We start from the raw sequence: 14841 nt of genomic DNA, 5'->3' as shown, positions 1-14841 counted from the left end.
CCACTGCTTTGTTCTGTCCGAGAATCTCGGCTTCTCATCCGATGGATTGTTGTGGTTGTTGCTTCCTCTCCTCCCGTCTATGCGCTTAAATTCACTTAGGTCCGCAATGGTTGGCATGTCATGAGACTTGGACAATGTCTCTCCCCTTCCGTTTTCTGAAATGCTCATCCATCATGGGTGCACTGAAAGTGAAGCCGACGGGAGCAACTACATACTTCTCATCGATTGTTGCTTTTCAAGCACTTCTTTTCTCGTCGCCATTGCTGTCCATCATATCCACAACGAAGTGCGAGGGTCTTTTGAGGGTGAAGTGAAGCTGATCGCCTTCGCAAAGGCGATGGTGATGAGAAAACAGAACTCACCTCTGCTATGACTTTCCATTTGTTTCCGCTTGGCTCTACCAAAGAGATGGGATTGCCTGATTTGAATGTGTGAGGACACTCCTTCATGACTGTTCCGGGGACACACTGCCATCACAAACCACAAAATACGGGTATACTATCATAAAATTCATGTCGGCAATGCATGAAGAACCGCAAAGATTTAGACACCAAGACGTGTTGCGATGAAAGAATTTGAGAAACGTGAGGCTAAAGGTCAGCAGTTGCTAACACTGGCTGCCCAATGAGCATTGTGCAGTGCATATTTAGTTACTTTCTTGCTGAAATGTGGTCACCTTGTGTCAGGTTCCTTCTTCTCCTCCTCATTGATTGAATTATGTTGATAAACTATTCGTAATACACGAACAAATTATCTATATTCTTGTCCGACCCACATTCATTTATTTGTTGTTGGAATCAACACTTAAGTTATAAATTTTTTCATCTGATTTATTGCTAAAAATATAAACAATATTGATTATGTAAAAAACCAGATTTTAAGTTTAGAATCCTAAAAACACCCTATATTTTAGCAAATATCATCAACAAAGAAAAAAATATTAGTTAAAGAATACAAATTATGAAATTTATAATACATGTATATATATATATATATATATATATATAGTACATGCATCAAAATCCAAATTTTAAATTTTGATGTTGACTACAAAAAAAAAGTCTATAAGAATTTAAATTAATTTTAAAGTTTAAAATTTTGGTACTACAAATTACAATATCTAAAAACTAAAAAATTGAAGAAGGCAAGTCAAACATAATACTTCAATTATATTTCAAATTCTTTGTTTTATTTTGCTACACTAGCAACAATCTCATAATTGAGTTAAATCTCTCAAGAGCACTTGACAAAGTTGGTTTTTAAAAAATTGTTCCTAAAGATTCTAAAATATAGAGATTAAGTTAAACATTTTGTTGGTTGATGTCAAATTTTAATTAAAAAAAACTTATATATATATATATATATATATATATATATACCTATGTTATGTTTATACATGTGATTCAAAATTGTTACTAGTTAGATTGCATCACATTACTAGTTAGATGGCATCCACAACTATTGTCTCAATAAATAAATAAATAAATATAAATATATATATTTATATTTTTCTTTTTCTTTTTTTCTTTCCATTGTTATAATGATTGTGAATACATGCAAAGAAATCGAATACACATTTAATATATATTAAACAACTTGGGTATAAAACAACAAGACAAAGAAGTCCTCTAATTGGCCATAATGAAGGAAATTTGATAAACTTGAAGAACACATAGAACATAAGAACAAGAGAGCATGGATAAATAGGGAAATAGATAGATGTGCTAGATATTGCAATTCTTAACAACATGGATTTCTACTAGTGTATATATATATATATATATATATATATATCAGATTATATTTCTAGAACAAAATAAAGAAACAAAAAAATAATTACAAAGATTTACCATTTTCTACCATTTTCTACCATTTTCTAATCATATATATATATATATATATATATATATACACCTTGTTTTATTTATTTATTTATTTTTGTAAGTACATTTATACTTTGTTTGAAGGTATCAAACAATCTTTGCAATTAAGGTTTATATCATCTATTGGGTTGGATTGGATACACATTCTTGAAAGCAAATAGATTTTGGATTGACCTTAAAAGCATTGATATGTATGTATGTATATATAAAGTACAGCTTTGCAAAGATCTTTGGTTTTTGAGTTTGGAAACCGAATTTTAAAATAATAATTTCTTAGTAACTTTTGAATTAAAGCTTAAACAATTTATCTCAAAACATCCTTAAATGAACCTATGGAAGAAAAATATTGACCCTTAGTTGTACTTGCCGATGTTTTTTTACAACACTTTACAGCCCCAAAATACGTGGAAAAGGAAAAGTTGGGCAGTGCCACATCAGCGTCCTTCCCAATTTTATACATTTCCTCAGTTAAAAGCATTCCAATAAAACCAAGATCACAACTCAAATCGTCACAAGCTAATTTCAATGCGTGGCCAAGGAAGTGCAAGTGTGCAGAGGTCAATGAATGCTATGGACCTCAAGATTGGCATCAATCTCTGATGTATTGAGGTTAATAAAAGCTGAGGGCTTAAGAGAATGAGTAGTGAATATCATAGGCTTAAATATTAACCCAAACGAAACTATCTCAAACTGGCTCTAAGTAAGGATAAATGCTCGTTGTGAACGTTCATCCCAATATATTTTTTTGAGCATATCTGAAATTCTATCACTGTATTCCCTTACTTCGACGCGGATGCCAAACCCGATCCTAGCCCTAAAGCGATAAACCCAAGTGAAAATACTAGGGTATCAGAATGATACATCACAACTGCGAACAGTCGAAATTGGACACGAGACCTAATCCGAGTGAGGGCACACTTCTACCACACAAACCATGGTTTGTGTTCGGAATGCTGATGTCAATGATTGCTGAACATTAAAAGAGTAAACCAACGAATAACGAATGGTTTACCGGTGGATGAATGCTGAGTAGGGCACGCTGAAGAGCTTGATAAAGGCATCAGTTTTGGCTTTAGGGTTTGTCTCACGGAATTCAGCCGCCGACCACACTAAATGGCCACATATGCTAAATGAATGGCCACCACCAGCAAGACGGTTGAGCAATCCCTGAATGCGTGATCGCATTCGACGAGTGACGCGATGGCTACTCACGTCTTAAAAATATCTGCGTGCCACAGTAGGATTGGATTGACGCAATCGGTTCATCATCAGGGACGCCAAGAACCAGATCTCTCAACATGTTGCCGAAGGCACAAAGGGGGTGATCGGATCATTCCCGAGAATAATATCAAAAAATCGACACATGCGAGAAGCGATTACACAGAAAACGTCATCCACTTCGCGTTCTGATCTTCTTCATCCGTCCGTCATTCATGCGTTTGTACACTCATACATGTCGGGTGGCTAGGTCAGATTTTGTGAGCAGCTAAATGATGCGCAACCAGTTTTTGGGGTTTTTAAAAAACAAAAACAAATTATTTATGAGCAATTAGAGATTGGTAAGGGTTTTATTGAAATGTTCCGGTGCGAGCAGCCATTTAGAATTTCTGATCGTCCAGAACCAGGTACAAGTTCCGCTGGGTACTTATTCCGCCACGGCCACAGGAAAGGGGTGATGAGGGAATTTTCATCCCACAAGCGGACGCGTCATTCAATTTAATCCCACCAGAAAGCGCACGAGGAGTGATTATGGTAATATCGCGCCGGGAGATGAAAGCGCACAATGGTGGAATTACTGTTCCAAAAGTTCTCTCACGATTCTCTGGGAAAAGAGCATGGTGGTGTGACGTGGTGGGTATTTTCCCTCGAGAGCACTCAGTTTTACCGCCGATCGACCGGAAAAGCCCCCAGATTGCCAATCAAAGCTGCCGAAAGCGCACCGTGTCCGTTTCGAGCTCTCTTCTCTGGAACAATCCCGGGTCGCAGAAGACTGTAATAGTAGAAGATGACGATCTGTGATCCCATCGTCTCTCGGAATAGCTCGCCCCTCAACCCACCTGTCTGGGTCACCTGGATCTCGTATTACATTACATTATATATCTTTACCTTGATAGGCTGTCTCCGAGGCGATCGCTTCTAGTCGTTGAGATATATCATAGGCTCACCCCGATGTATTTTGTTGGCCCTGGAGTTGTTTCGGAATGGAATCGTGAGTTTGTCTGGAATATGTGTAGCAAGTGAATCTGGGTTTTGGGGTTGTAGTCCTTGGGGCTTAATTGCTCTGAAATTAAGGAAGTGAATGGTGATTTTGGTGAGGAGGGGTCAGTATTTTGTTTGTGGTTGCTGTTGGAATTGTGGTCAGCGACTGCGGCTAGTGGCTCTGTTTCCAAGTCTTTGATTAGCTCTTTGAGGTTTTAGACGATCTCAGATGATTTTTGGGTGCTTCATTGGATTGGGGGACTTTCGTGTGCTTGTGTTAGCGGACTTGGTGTGCAGCGATTCTCAGAGGTTGGACAAGGGTAGGTGTGATTAGTTGTGATCTTCCACGGTTGATTCTGGATTACTGTCTGTGTCGCTAATGCGCATGTTTACGCCGATTGCGAGGGCATGGGTGATGTGTGGGGCGATTAGGAGGCAGTCGTGCAAGGTGGGTGCATGCAGTCGTCAGAAATAATGATGAAGTTTGTGGGCGCTCAATGAGGAAGTCGAAATAGCCCATGTTTTAGGTTTGAGTGATTTGATATTGTTTGTAAGCTTTGCGTGAGTGAGTAGGGAGAGTGCCATTGAATGTGGTGGAGAACTTGAAGATGAAGTTTTCATTTAGAAGGCGGAAATCTTCAACGAAATCCAAGTCTGAGAGCCAGCATGGGGCAACTGGGGTGTCGGGAGTGAAGGCACGGATCCAGCTGCGGCTTCTGTCCCAGTTGAAATGGGAGGCGTACTGCCCGAAGAAATTGAAGGGAGAGAAGCCTGGGAAAGGGGCGGGTAGACAGGAGCCACTCGCAGTCGCAAAGGATTTGTGGTCGGGCTTGGATACATTTCAAGGATGCACGGACTTTCTGCAGTCGAGTGGGTTGAACACCCGTGCCCTAAGGCATGCGGCCCGAATGGTCGACCATTTCAAAAGTTCGTATCAAATAGAAGACTCCTCTTTATCTAATGAATTCCGAATTGCGGCGTGTAAGGAAACTTTGCGACAAATTGCGAAGTCTTTGGTTGATCAGACTCTGGCCAGCAACCCGAGGCTCGAATCTTATTGCATTGGCAACGAAGAGAACATGAGCCAACTTCGGAGTGCTTGCGAGACATGGGTGCTGGGTTCCGTGTATGAGAAAGTCCTGGGCGCATGTAAGCTCATGTTTGGTCAGAGTGACAAAATTTTGGACTACAATCTCGCTCGACTAGATAAGGTAGACCCAATTGTTCTCGGCGTTCGGTCTGAGTTTAAGGATTTCGTGCTTGGGGAGGCACTATTGCAGTTTAGGATGATTAACAGGGGCCGCACGCCTTTGGAAAAGGCTATTTGCCTCCAGAAGACTATCAATTGTATAATTGAAGGTATTCAGACTGTAATATCTTCCTGCAGCGGCACGACAGCCGAGAAGGATGGTTTGCTTCCCTGCACAGATGACCTGCTCTCCTTCATGTTGCTTCTCATGGCTCGGTCTCGGGTGAAGAATCTGCAAGCCAACGCTTGCTACATGGACAATTTTCTCTCTCTGCAAGCGGAGAACGAACAAAGCGGAGAGCTTGCTTACCACGTCACTAATTTTATGGCTGCTTGCAATTATCTTAATTCATTAGAAGTTGAGAAGCTTGTTGCATCTGTTTCAGCACCTTCCACTGCAGAGAAAATCCCCGCATCGTTGAAGTCGCCGAGATCTGTGGCTTCCTCACCTGTTAGAGTCGCCCCTATTTACAGCACATCGCATAGTTTCGAACCTGACGTCCACAGCATGAATGGAGAGATCTTCATTGTGGATATGTTTGATGGTCGAGTATCTGGTCGCCACATGAGTCAATCGGAGATGGAGTTACGTAGCATCTCGGAAAAATGCCTCGGGCAGAGTGGTTTGCGAGAGAGCTCAAAATCAAGAGGTGGCAGTCTACATGTGCCATTTCCATGAGGTTCCCCCGAATTTTTTCTTGCCTCCACATGTTAGTGACATCTGAGAATTACAACAAATCCATGTACAATAGCAAACTGGCTGATCAAGCTGAAAACTGAATCGTCTCCTACATTTTTTCACCAAAGTGTGGCATCTATTGAAATGTGAATGTTCGTCTCTCCATTTGTTTGAACTACATGATGGATTTTTTATGGATTAGCAGCAAAGGTGGAATTCCTATTTCCAATGTAGTCGAAGTAGTGTTTGCTCTCTAGCTCATTTTCGAGTGTAGATTGATTTGGTGAGGAGAACCATGAAGTGCTGACATAGAGTTCGGGAATATACGACATGTGTTTATGACCAACACGGTTTTCCTGCGGATGTCTCTTGATTGTGAATGTCGGTGCTGTGGTGATCCGTTGGCCAGTGTTTGTCCCCTGTAAAGATTGCCCTCAATGGGGTTGATCTCGTGTTTGAGTCGGTGGACAGGACGTCGGCTTAGGCATTCTTTCCCACCACATTGCGTTGATCGGTCCACACCATGAACCTTAGAAGCTTTAGCGTTTGGGGTATTTTAATCCGTTCGTAATTCGCGTGAAACTCAACGATTCGCTACACGTCTGGTGCAAAGGTGCTGAAGATTTACTCCACACATTTAGGTGAAATTTTGTGCATGGTTGTGTAGAGCCTCACCGAATGGGAATTTGCAGAGATGAGTTTCCAGATACGCAAATGCGTTCAATTCTTGAGGTACGTCATCATGCAAAACTGCGATGAATCCAACTTTGACGTTGGGCTGTGGACGAGAATGACGAAGTCGTCTTGCCTTTGTGGTGTTAGGTCTCCATATCTTGCATTCTCGATTGCTGGAATATCTCTATGGAATCACAGCTCAAGATTCTAAATATAAATAGAAAACCTAAACTTTTGTGGGATAGTCCACACGTGGTGCAAAGTCCGTTTGCTGCGGAGCCTTGCGTTCCTCGACAAGGCACTCTTAACATTCTCGCCCCTTTGAAGGCCATTAGGGTCTCGCGTTGTGTCGAAATCTCTGCTGTCGTCGGGGGAAATTGGTTGGAGTCTGCGCGCTGATTCGCGTTATGTCCTTTGAGTACCCTCCGTACACTGCTTCCATCTTGTACAGTATGGCAGGTTTCCTTAAAGTGACATTGACGAGTTATGATCCATGTAGAGTTCGGCAATCTGATCGGTTCTTGCTTGTGTGTAGGCAGTGAAGGAGATTACTTCGTTGCTTGGACCTAATGATTTTGGTTTTTGTCGAATAGAAGCCGACTGTAGCTTTAACTGAAGAAGATGGACTGATACCTACGATCTTTGTCGATTTTGTAAGAAACTCCAAAGATATTAAGTGGTTATCGATTCTTGGTCTCTGGAGCTTGTGATAAAGACTCGTCTTAGTTAGCGTGTCTGGTTGTGCAGAAGCCGGCTCAATCCCAGTGGTCGTGGTGCTTTTCTTTGGAGCTTGTTGTGGAATCTTCAGACGTAAAGGCCCCTTCTGGATTGTCTCCGCATATTGTGGATGTTCTTGAGGTGCTCGTTCTGACCAAACGTTTGCTACGAACTGTGTCGAGATTCAGAGCTCTATTCCTTTCTCTTCCTTTTTCCAAACCTTTCAAACTTATCTTATCTAGGATAAAGATTCTGTTATTTTGTCCGATATCGACCTATATATCAAAGCAAATATGGACAGGATGCGAGCGTCATTTATGGTGGCAGTTGGGTCTACATTAGTTTCAGCTGGTCTCTCTCTTGCTTATGTCCATTACGGGATCCCCCACAAACCGCACCCATCGTCACAGCCTTCGCATCCGTCCACTCCCCTTCCTGACTCGCCATTATCATCCGAACTTCCCTCAAACCCTTATTCTAATTTCAACAAGCAGCACCATGAGGTCACGTCCCGATGTGACTATGGACCTCTTTGGGAATGCATTGTTAACGGCAATGGAGGCTGCGAGGATTTAGAAGAGGATTTACGTGATTGTTTGAAGAGAGCTGAAACTATTCTTGACAAAGCCAGCCATTCTAGGAGTCTTTGATTGGTCGTCTCACCAACTCCTCAGGCAGTTTTCCTTCAGGTATGCCCATTCTCACACATACTTTTGTGAGTATTAAAAGAACCTCATTATGATCCTTAAGCATTAGAGAGCAAACGAAAGGGAGAGAGAGCATGGTTGTGCATCTGCGTCAAACTGATCCTAATATCGCGGTTTAGCATTTGCTGTATGTGTTATGGAAATTGGATTACTTTGTTGATTGTCGTGCATGCGTGGATGTATTTGAATTTCAGTGACTGTGTTCAGGGTGTCAAGTCGAATTTTGATTTGAAATCTTTTAAGACGTAGTAGCAAGAATCGCTCTTCGTTTATTTGTATGTAGTAACATGTAGAAGGAGATCCTCAATGATCAGCATTCTTCTCAGGGATCTCTGGCGAAAACTTGGCATTCTGGTAGCTGCAGCCAGTTGTGAACCTCGAGATCTAGACGAAGACTGTATAGAACTTTTAAGCAACAATCTTCACCGACGGCAGTGTGCTCCCTCGCGAATTCTCGGAGGTTAGGTTTCACTTTGCTTCCTGATGAAGTCGCAAGAAAAGTTCAAGTAATGATTAATGATTGGTGGAGAAGTAGAGGCTGCTCAAGGACGCTGCCTTTTCTCTTGGACGGAGGTTGCAATCATCGTGTCATGAGAGCTCCGCACTGAGTACACCAGTAAGCAAATACTCTACTTGCTCATTGACTTTCATCTATGACGAAGGTCGCATGCTCAAACATGCTCCAGGTGACGATATCGCTATCACAAGTGTACGATATGGAAATTCTTTGCAAGATGTCAACCTGCAAAGGCGGAACCAAGTACTGTATAAGATTGTATTTCAGAAACCATCAAAAGTTACGTTCACAATAATCTGGACGCTGTTGCTGAAAGTAGAATTGAATCCACTTATGGTTCACAGATTGTGGAGCTGCTTCTGAACATCGTTTAGACCTCAGGTAGAGTGTGGAAAGTTGGGTTCATTAGGCTTCATTTGTACTAAACGGATCAACTGCCTGTTCGTAATGCTGATTCAATGTTTGCTTTTCACGGTTCAGATTCTCCTCCCTCTGTGATCCCAGTGACTAGCACTTACATTGTATCAGATCGAGATTTCGGTGTCGGTGTCACTGCCTGGAATTTGGCCACAACAGCTCTCTTGTATAAGTGCAAAAAAATTGTCTAACGCCCTCCATCTTACGTCAAACATTGATTGAAAGAAAGAAAGAAACCAATACTTAAGTGTGAGGAGTTTCAAGGTTGTCGTCGAAGTGTAATAACATGTTAATTCAATCTAAAATGAATGCTTACATAAAATGGTTGTAATGTTTTGCTGCGGAGATTCAGTGCGTGATGTGGTGGCAAGAGCTTGATGAGTGTGAAATAAATGACTGTATATGGGCTTTTCGAATCAAAAGTTCCAGCTTACGAAGTGTTTCAAAGGACTATTTATGTGTTTCATCAAGGAGAACAATTCATGTATACTTTCCTGGAGAACGCCACATCCTTGGGGGAAAGCAGGAACTGACATTTTACTCAGGTGTTCAAAATAGAGAGTATGGGAGAGTGATGATTTAAAATCTGCAACCTCCAATCTAGAATTAAGATATATATATATATATATATATATATTTAAAAAAATTCAATTCTTTTACAATTGAAAGATACCTACTGAAAGGTTAAGAATAATATCAATGGTTCTTACTTTTATTTCCTTGTAGTTTGTCTATGTTAAATCCACTAGAAAATATTTTAAAGCACATTCTCATCTTAACCTCCTACCAATGCACATGATACAAAATACTTTGAAAAATACTGTAAAAATTTATACAAAATTTACTTATTTCATGTTATATTTTTGTATATATGTATTTAAACTTATTAATTTTTTCATGTATAATATTGGTATAAATTTTGTACTGAAATTTACGTTATGATTCTCCATTTTGAGCAATTACTTTTTGTTTTACAGCTAGAAAATATTGTAAGTTAGTTTTTAAATACAAATAAAAATCATAGTGCAAATTCTACTCATGCACAAAGTTACCAAAAACTCTACTTTATTGTGGCTTAATTGCCTATGTTTTGTCTAGACCTTAACTTTTCTAAAGAAATGATACAACTTCTATAAGGTGGCTTCAAAAACATCTAAGAATATTATCTAATCAACTTTAGTAGCTTTGTTATAAATTCTCTTAAATCAAAATATGAGATCCCTCAAGATATTGAATATTTTTTTTGCACATTAAGCTAATAAGTTATGCATCTATTTTAAATACATTTTAAAATAATATTCTCTTAGTAGAAGAAAAATCCACGATTATGGAACATCTAACTAACATACTTACAATTTAGTTGGAAAAATTCTTAGAAGTTAGGACTCTTTTTAAAACTCATTTTAAACAACTTGAAATTCTAAATTACATGATAAAGTAGAGTTATCATCATAAATAAATGTAAAAACTTTCAAAACTATGTAGAGGTATGACAGTGGATTTGAGAAACTTATCTTATTTTAAAACACTACTAAACTCCCAAAAGATACGATGTACATATCTAAATATACACATTTATTGATGATTAAAGAACAATACCAAAAATTAAATTTATCAAATTTGAAAGAATATGATAATATAATTAAAAAATAAAGGTAATAAATACATTTAGGACAAATTCTGAAAGAAAGATTTCGAAATAAAACACTTGTGTTGAGTTGAACAAGCAAAACAACCTATGGAGTAATTTATTTTCATCCCCTTTCATTGAAAAAATATTGGTAACAGTATCAGTCACTCATTGCTTACGACCCAAAATACCGAGGTCAGCAAAGTTTCAGGTGTTTCAGTGCATCCGTATTGACGAAAACCGTGGTGATACCCGAGGGCACAAAGCAAGGCCTCTGCAAATATCTCCCTGTGTATCATCAGAGAGTATTAATAAGGGTATCAACTTTCCGAAATGACTGGCTGCTTTCGATGGCGCACTGGGACACAAGTCGGAGTGAACGTCATGCACATCAATCTTCCGCTGGGTGGAGTTTGGCGTATTCCACCACGTCCAATTCCTGTTTTTAGGGTTTTCGGGGTTCAGTTTTGCGTTACTGCGAGGCCCAGCAGATCGATTTCTGTGCTTGGTGCTCCTCTAATGCGTTCTGTTGCTGCCTAGTGAGTTGTTGGTAAGTGGCGACAACTTGTTGTGAGCGTGCTGGGTTCGGGTCTAGCTTCACATTACGGTGTTTGATGTTCTTGGTTGAGGTTTATGAGGGGCACAGAAATTGTACGTGGTTGAATTTTCCAATTTTCTGTGAGTTTTGAGAAGTGGAATTGGTGTGATGTTAGAGTTTGGGAAACTGACAGAGAGTTGGGTTTGGTTAGTGGTCGTGGTGTGCATGATTTACATTCTGTTTTTCATGATTCTCTTTATTTTTCAGTACTTGTTGCAAATTTTACTTGCAGTGCTTGTATGTAATTTTGAAACAGAACTGAATTGTGAATGGTTTACTTGGTTTGTGGGTGTCCATGATATTTATTCGTTTATTTTCTCCCCCTTCTTCTGTAATAGGAGTCTGTTTAGTTTTCATGAATTATAGCATGTTACGGCTTATCTGAGGCATTGGCGTCTGAGTGTTGCAACGTCATTTTTTATCGTGGGTGTAGAGATGGGCGGCAGTATTGTCTCGCTATATGTGATTACTATTATTATTGTTGTTATTTATTGCTTCTACTTTCTCCTCTCCATACAGTAGGGCTTCCTTCCTCTGTTCAAGATGTTAGCATTTTATCTGGCGCATTTTGTGCTTGTGCAGGTTTTCCAGGTTCTGGAGGTCGATTATGTGTTACTGAGAAGTCTTGAGATTCATGAGGGTTGACGGCATTTTAAAAGCGCTTTGATACTACCGTGCCATTGTTTGCCACTACAGGGTTGGCCACAATGAATTTAACTAGGTTTTCAAACCTTACTGGCGAAGGATTAGGTGTATGCAATCCCTACTGCCGCACGTCACAAACGACTGGAGTCAAGGGACGTTTATGCAGAGGTATGTCTTTATAATTCCCGTTTTAATTGCAGACTGAATCATATCAAAATTACATTATCACGAGATCATCTCAATTATTTTGCTACTGTTATATCTAATCGCCTTTTTATATGGTTAATCGATGTGTCCTTCAGCAGATACGCTATTGATATTCATTAGTGGGTAAAGTGATACGGTTACCAATGTGGATGATATTGAAGACTGACAACGCATATCGATTCTCGTGCGAACAAGCATATATGATTGACAATTGAAATTAATTCAGAACAAGCACATGAGATTTGACGTGCTCGAGGTTGAAATTGACCATTGAATGATGGCTTCTTACTTTAGATGGAACCTGAATGTTTTGGATGAACCCTACTTTCCGGCGTCATCCCAGATTTCTCTTAGAGAATAATTTTATTGTAAAGGGAACTTAGAAATGATGGTTCTGGTTGTCGGTGATTCATGGGAGAGATGGCAGCTCCAGAAATATGGTTTAATGGTCAATTTAGTATGCTCTAACAAGAACCTGCCTGCAGGTCTGCAAGGGAATGACTACTTCAAAACCTTTCCTTTACGGGCAGGAGTATCCTTTCAGAGCTTAGTATGCACTACGTTTTCAAGGACTATTTCGCAACTGCGTTCTAGAAGCCTGCAACAGCAATCGCAATCCTATTCCAGCACATCCTTGTCTAGAGGATTGTATTTAAAGTCAAAACGAGGTTTAATTTTTCCGCATGCTTCAGGATCTGATGATTCAACAGATGATAGGCCTCTAAATTCTGACGATGATGACGATCAGTCGAGACGAGACTCTTCCAGCTTGATTGTTGAAGACTCACTTAGTGTTTCAGGCGAGGTTCCTGGAGCCCAGTATGGTGGCAAACCAGGTTTTGTTTCATTTTGCAGTGCGGGATCAGGAAAAGAGCAACCAGAAAGCACAGAATACCAGGAACTGAAGCCTTCACAAAGGGGCTCCCTTCTTTGGTTGTTTGGCCCACTGGCCTTGGTTTTTTCTGTCGTAGGCCCTCCTTTATATCTTCGAAGGGTTTTTGAGAGCATTTTGGAAGACTCTCTACTTACAGGTAAACGTCACTTTCCTTACTTTACACACTTGCAGCTTTCCTTGCAATTGCTGATTTAGGCAGACTCGGACGTATTTGTCAAGATTGTTGATTTGTTTATTAACAATATAAGCGACCAAATTATGGAGCTTCTAGTTTTCAAAGGTTTCGTACGTGTATTATGAAACCCCTTTTAGAAGTGTATTTTTGTTTTCACTGTTTATGAAAGACCTGAAGCCTGATGTTTCATTCATTCATGTTTATGACCTCTAGATTTCGTGATCCTTTTTTGCACGGAGGCATTATTCTACGTGGGAGTGTCACTTTTTCTTTACATCTCTCACAAGCAGCAGCTCTTGCAAGCATCCTCATCGGCAAAAGCTTATGGAGGGAGTCACTCGACTTCTAGCAGACCCCCTGTAGGCTACCGAGTATCAATGATAATATCTGTTGCACTAGGAGTGGTGCTACCAGCTATCAGCTTTGGAGTGGTATGGCCATGGACTGGCCCAGCAGCAGCAGCTGCTTTGCTGCCGTACCTTTTAGGGTTGGGTGTTCAATTGGGTTTCGAAAAGTTCGTCATTGCCAGAAAATCTCCTGTGTGGACACTGGTCCCAGTTACGTTTCAGGTATGTAGAAATTTGCAGCCTCTTCCTTCATCTGTTCTGAAATGGAGGTGTATTTGATTACAGCGATCTAAGTATTTGCATTTCTTACAAACAATCATTGCAGAAGGTCCCTCACGAATGGTCTGAAAATCATGTCCTTTTCACGTCTTGGGTCATGTGTTGCTGTTTTGTTCATTAAGCAGTAGTCTCTATTTAGCCTACAAGCACGGAGAAGCAGATCGTAATCCTGCATTCCCTTTAAAAACCCTCAGGAAGACCGGTGGCAATCAATATAACTATTCAACAAAAGCAATGTAGGCAATGCCAGGGGTTGTAGATGTCTAACTTGTATTGTGCTTCAGGTTTATAGGCTACACCAACTCAACCGTGCAGCACAGCTGGTGGCAGGGCTGCTATTCTCATTGAAGGCAGTGGAGGCAACCCCGGAAACTTTGGCGATAAATGGCTCGCTTCAGAGCATCTTATCTGTTGTGCAAATGTTAGGTATATTGTGTCTTTGGTCTCTTGGCTCATTTTTGATGCACAACTTCCCTGCAAGGCCTTCTCTTGGAGACGATGCCATCTCGGTACCATAAGTGATTTTAAAAAAAACCTTTCAATGTGCAGTACTATGTGGATTTGGACCATGTGTTAGATTTCCTTTTCATTTCTCCTCTTAATACAACTTTAGTCAAAATTGTGTCGGATGAGTCTTTAAGCTTTGACACCGGTTAACTTGTGCACACGGCATCGACATGTCCGACACCTCAATTTTGTCGTAGTTTTATTTCTGCATCGGAACATAAAGTGTACTTGGTGATCATGTTAGATAATATTAGTGGAAAGTGATCGGTACTTCTCTATTGATACTTCTCTATCACTTTCTCAAGTGAAACAAAGTGTAGCCATCTATACATTATCGTCATGATGTGCAGGATGTTTTAGTATGAGATTTCGTGAACCACCTTGCTCATGCTATCGACATGTGAGGAATAGTGGCATCCAATAATTAGAGGCAGAATGTCAAATCCATTGCTAATCATCAAGTGGAGAAGGTTGTGGAGGGTGTGGGTGGGATTCTTGCATGCATCATCAAGTGT

At 40.2% G+C, this 14841-nt stretch overlaps 2 protein-coding genes across 6 annotated transcripts; both read left to right on the top strand.

Annotated features, from left to right (window-relative positions):
- Positions 1–3339: 3339 nt before the first annotated feature.
- Positions 3340–9105, top strand: LOC112274355 (uncharacterized). 4 transcript variants are annotated; one of them, XM_090245730.1, is made up of 4 exons: positions 3340–6742; positions 7221–7338; positions 7433–8091; positions 8436–9105. In XM_090245730.1, exon 1 carries the CDS (start codon positions 4691–4693, stop codon positions 6008–6010), a length of 1320 nt encoding a protein of 439 aa, XP_090101856.1. In that variant the 5' UTR covers positions 3340–4690; the 3' UTR covers positions 6011–6742; positions 7221–7338; positions 7433–8091; positions 8436–9105. The 4 variants fall into 4 exon arrangements, 3 of the variants coding, with proteins under 3 accessions (XP_090101856.1, XP_024359548.1, XP_090101855.1); XM_024503780.3 differs by lacking the exon at positions 7221–7338; XM_090245729.1 differs by having other exon boundaries at positions 7221–8091.
- A 1945-nt stretch (positions 9106–11050) lies between these two features.
- On the top strand, positions 11051–14606 carry LOC112274502 (uncharacterized). 2 transcript variants are annotated; one of them, XM_024504075.3, is made up of 5 exons: positions 11051–11223; positions 11854–12084; positions 12609–13154; positions 13407–13762; positions 14104–14606. In XM_024504075.3, exons 2-5 carry the CDS (start codon positions 11979–11981, stop codon positions 14335–14337), a joined length of 1242 nt encoding a protein of 413 aa, XP_024359843.1. In that variant the 5' UTR covers positions 11051–11223; positions 11854–11978; the 3' UTR covers positions 14338–14606. The 2 variants fall into 2 exon arrangements, with proteins under 2 accessions (XP_024359843.1, XP_024359844.1); XM_024504076.3 differs by having other exon boundaries at positions 11065–11223; positions 11968–12084.
- The last annotated feature ends 235 nt before the right edge of the window (positions 14607–14841 follow it).

Source organism: Physcomitrium patens, chromosome 21 (assembly GCF_059467195.1).
Source record: "Physcomitrium patens ecotype Gransden chromosome 21, ASM5946719v1, whole genome shotgun sequence".
NCBI lineage: Eukaryota > Viridiplantae > Streptophyta > Bryopsida > Funariales > Funariaceae > Physcomitrium > Physcomitrium patens.
The sequence above is the reverse complement of the archived record's forward strand: the minus strand, read 5'-3'. Positions and strand labels throughout refer to the sequence as shown.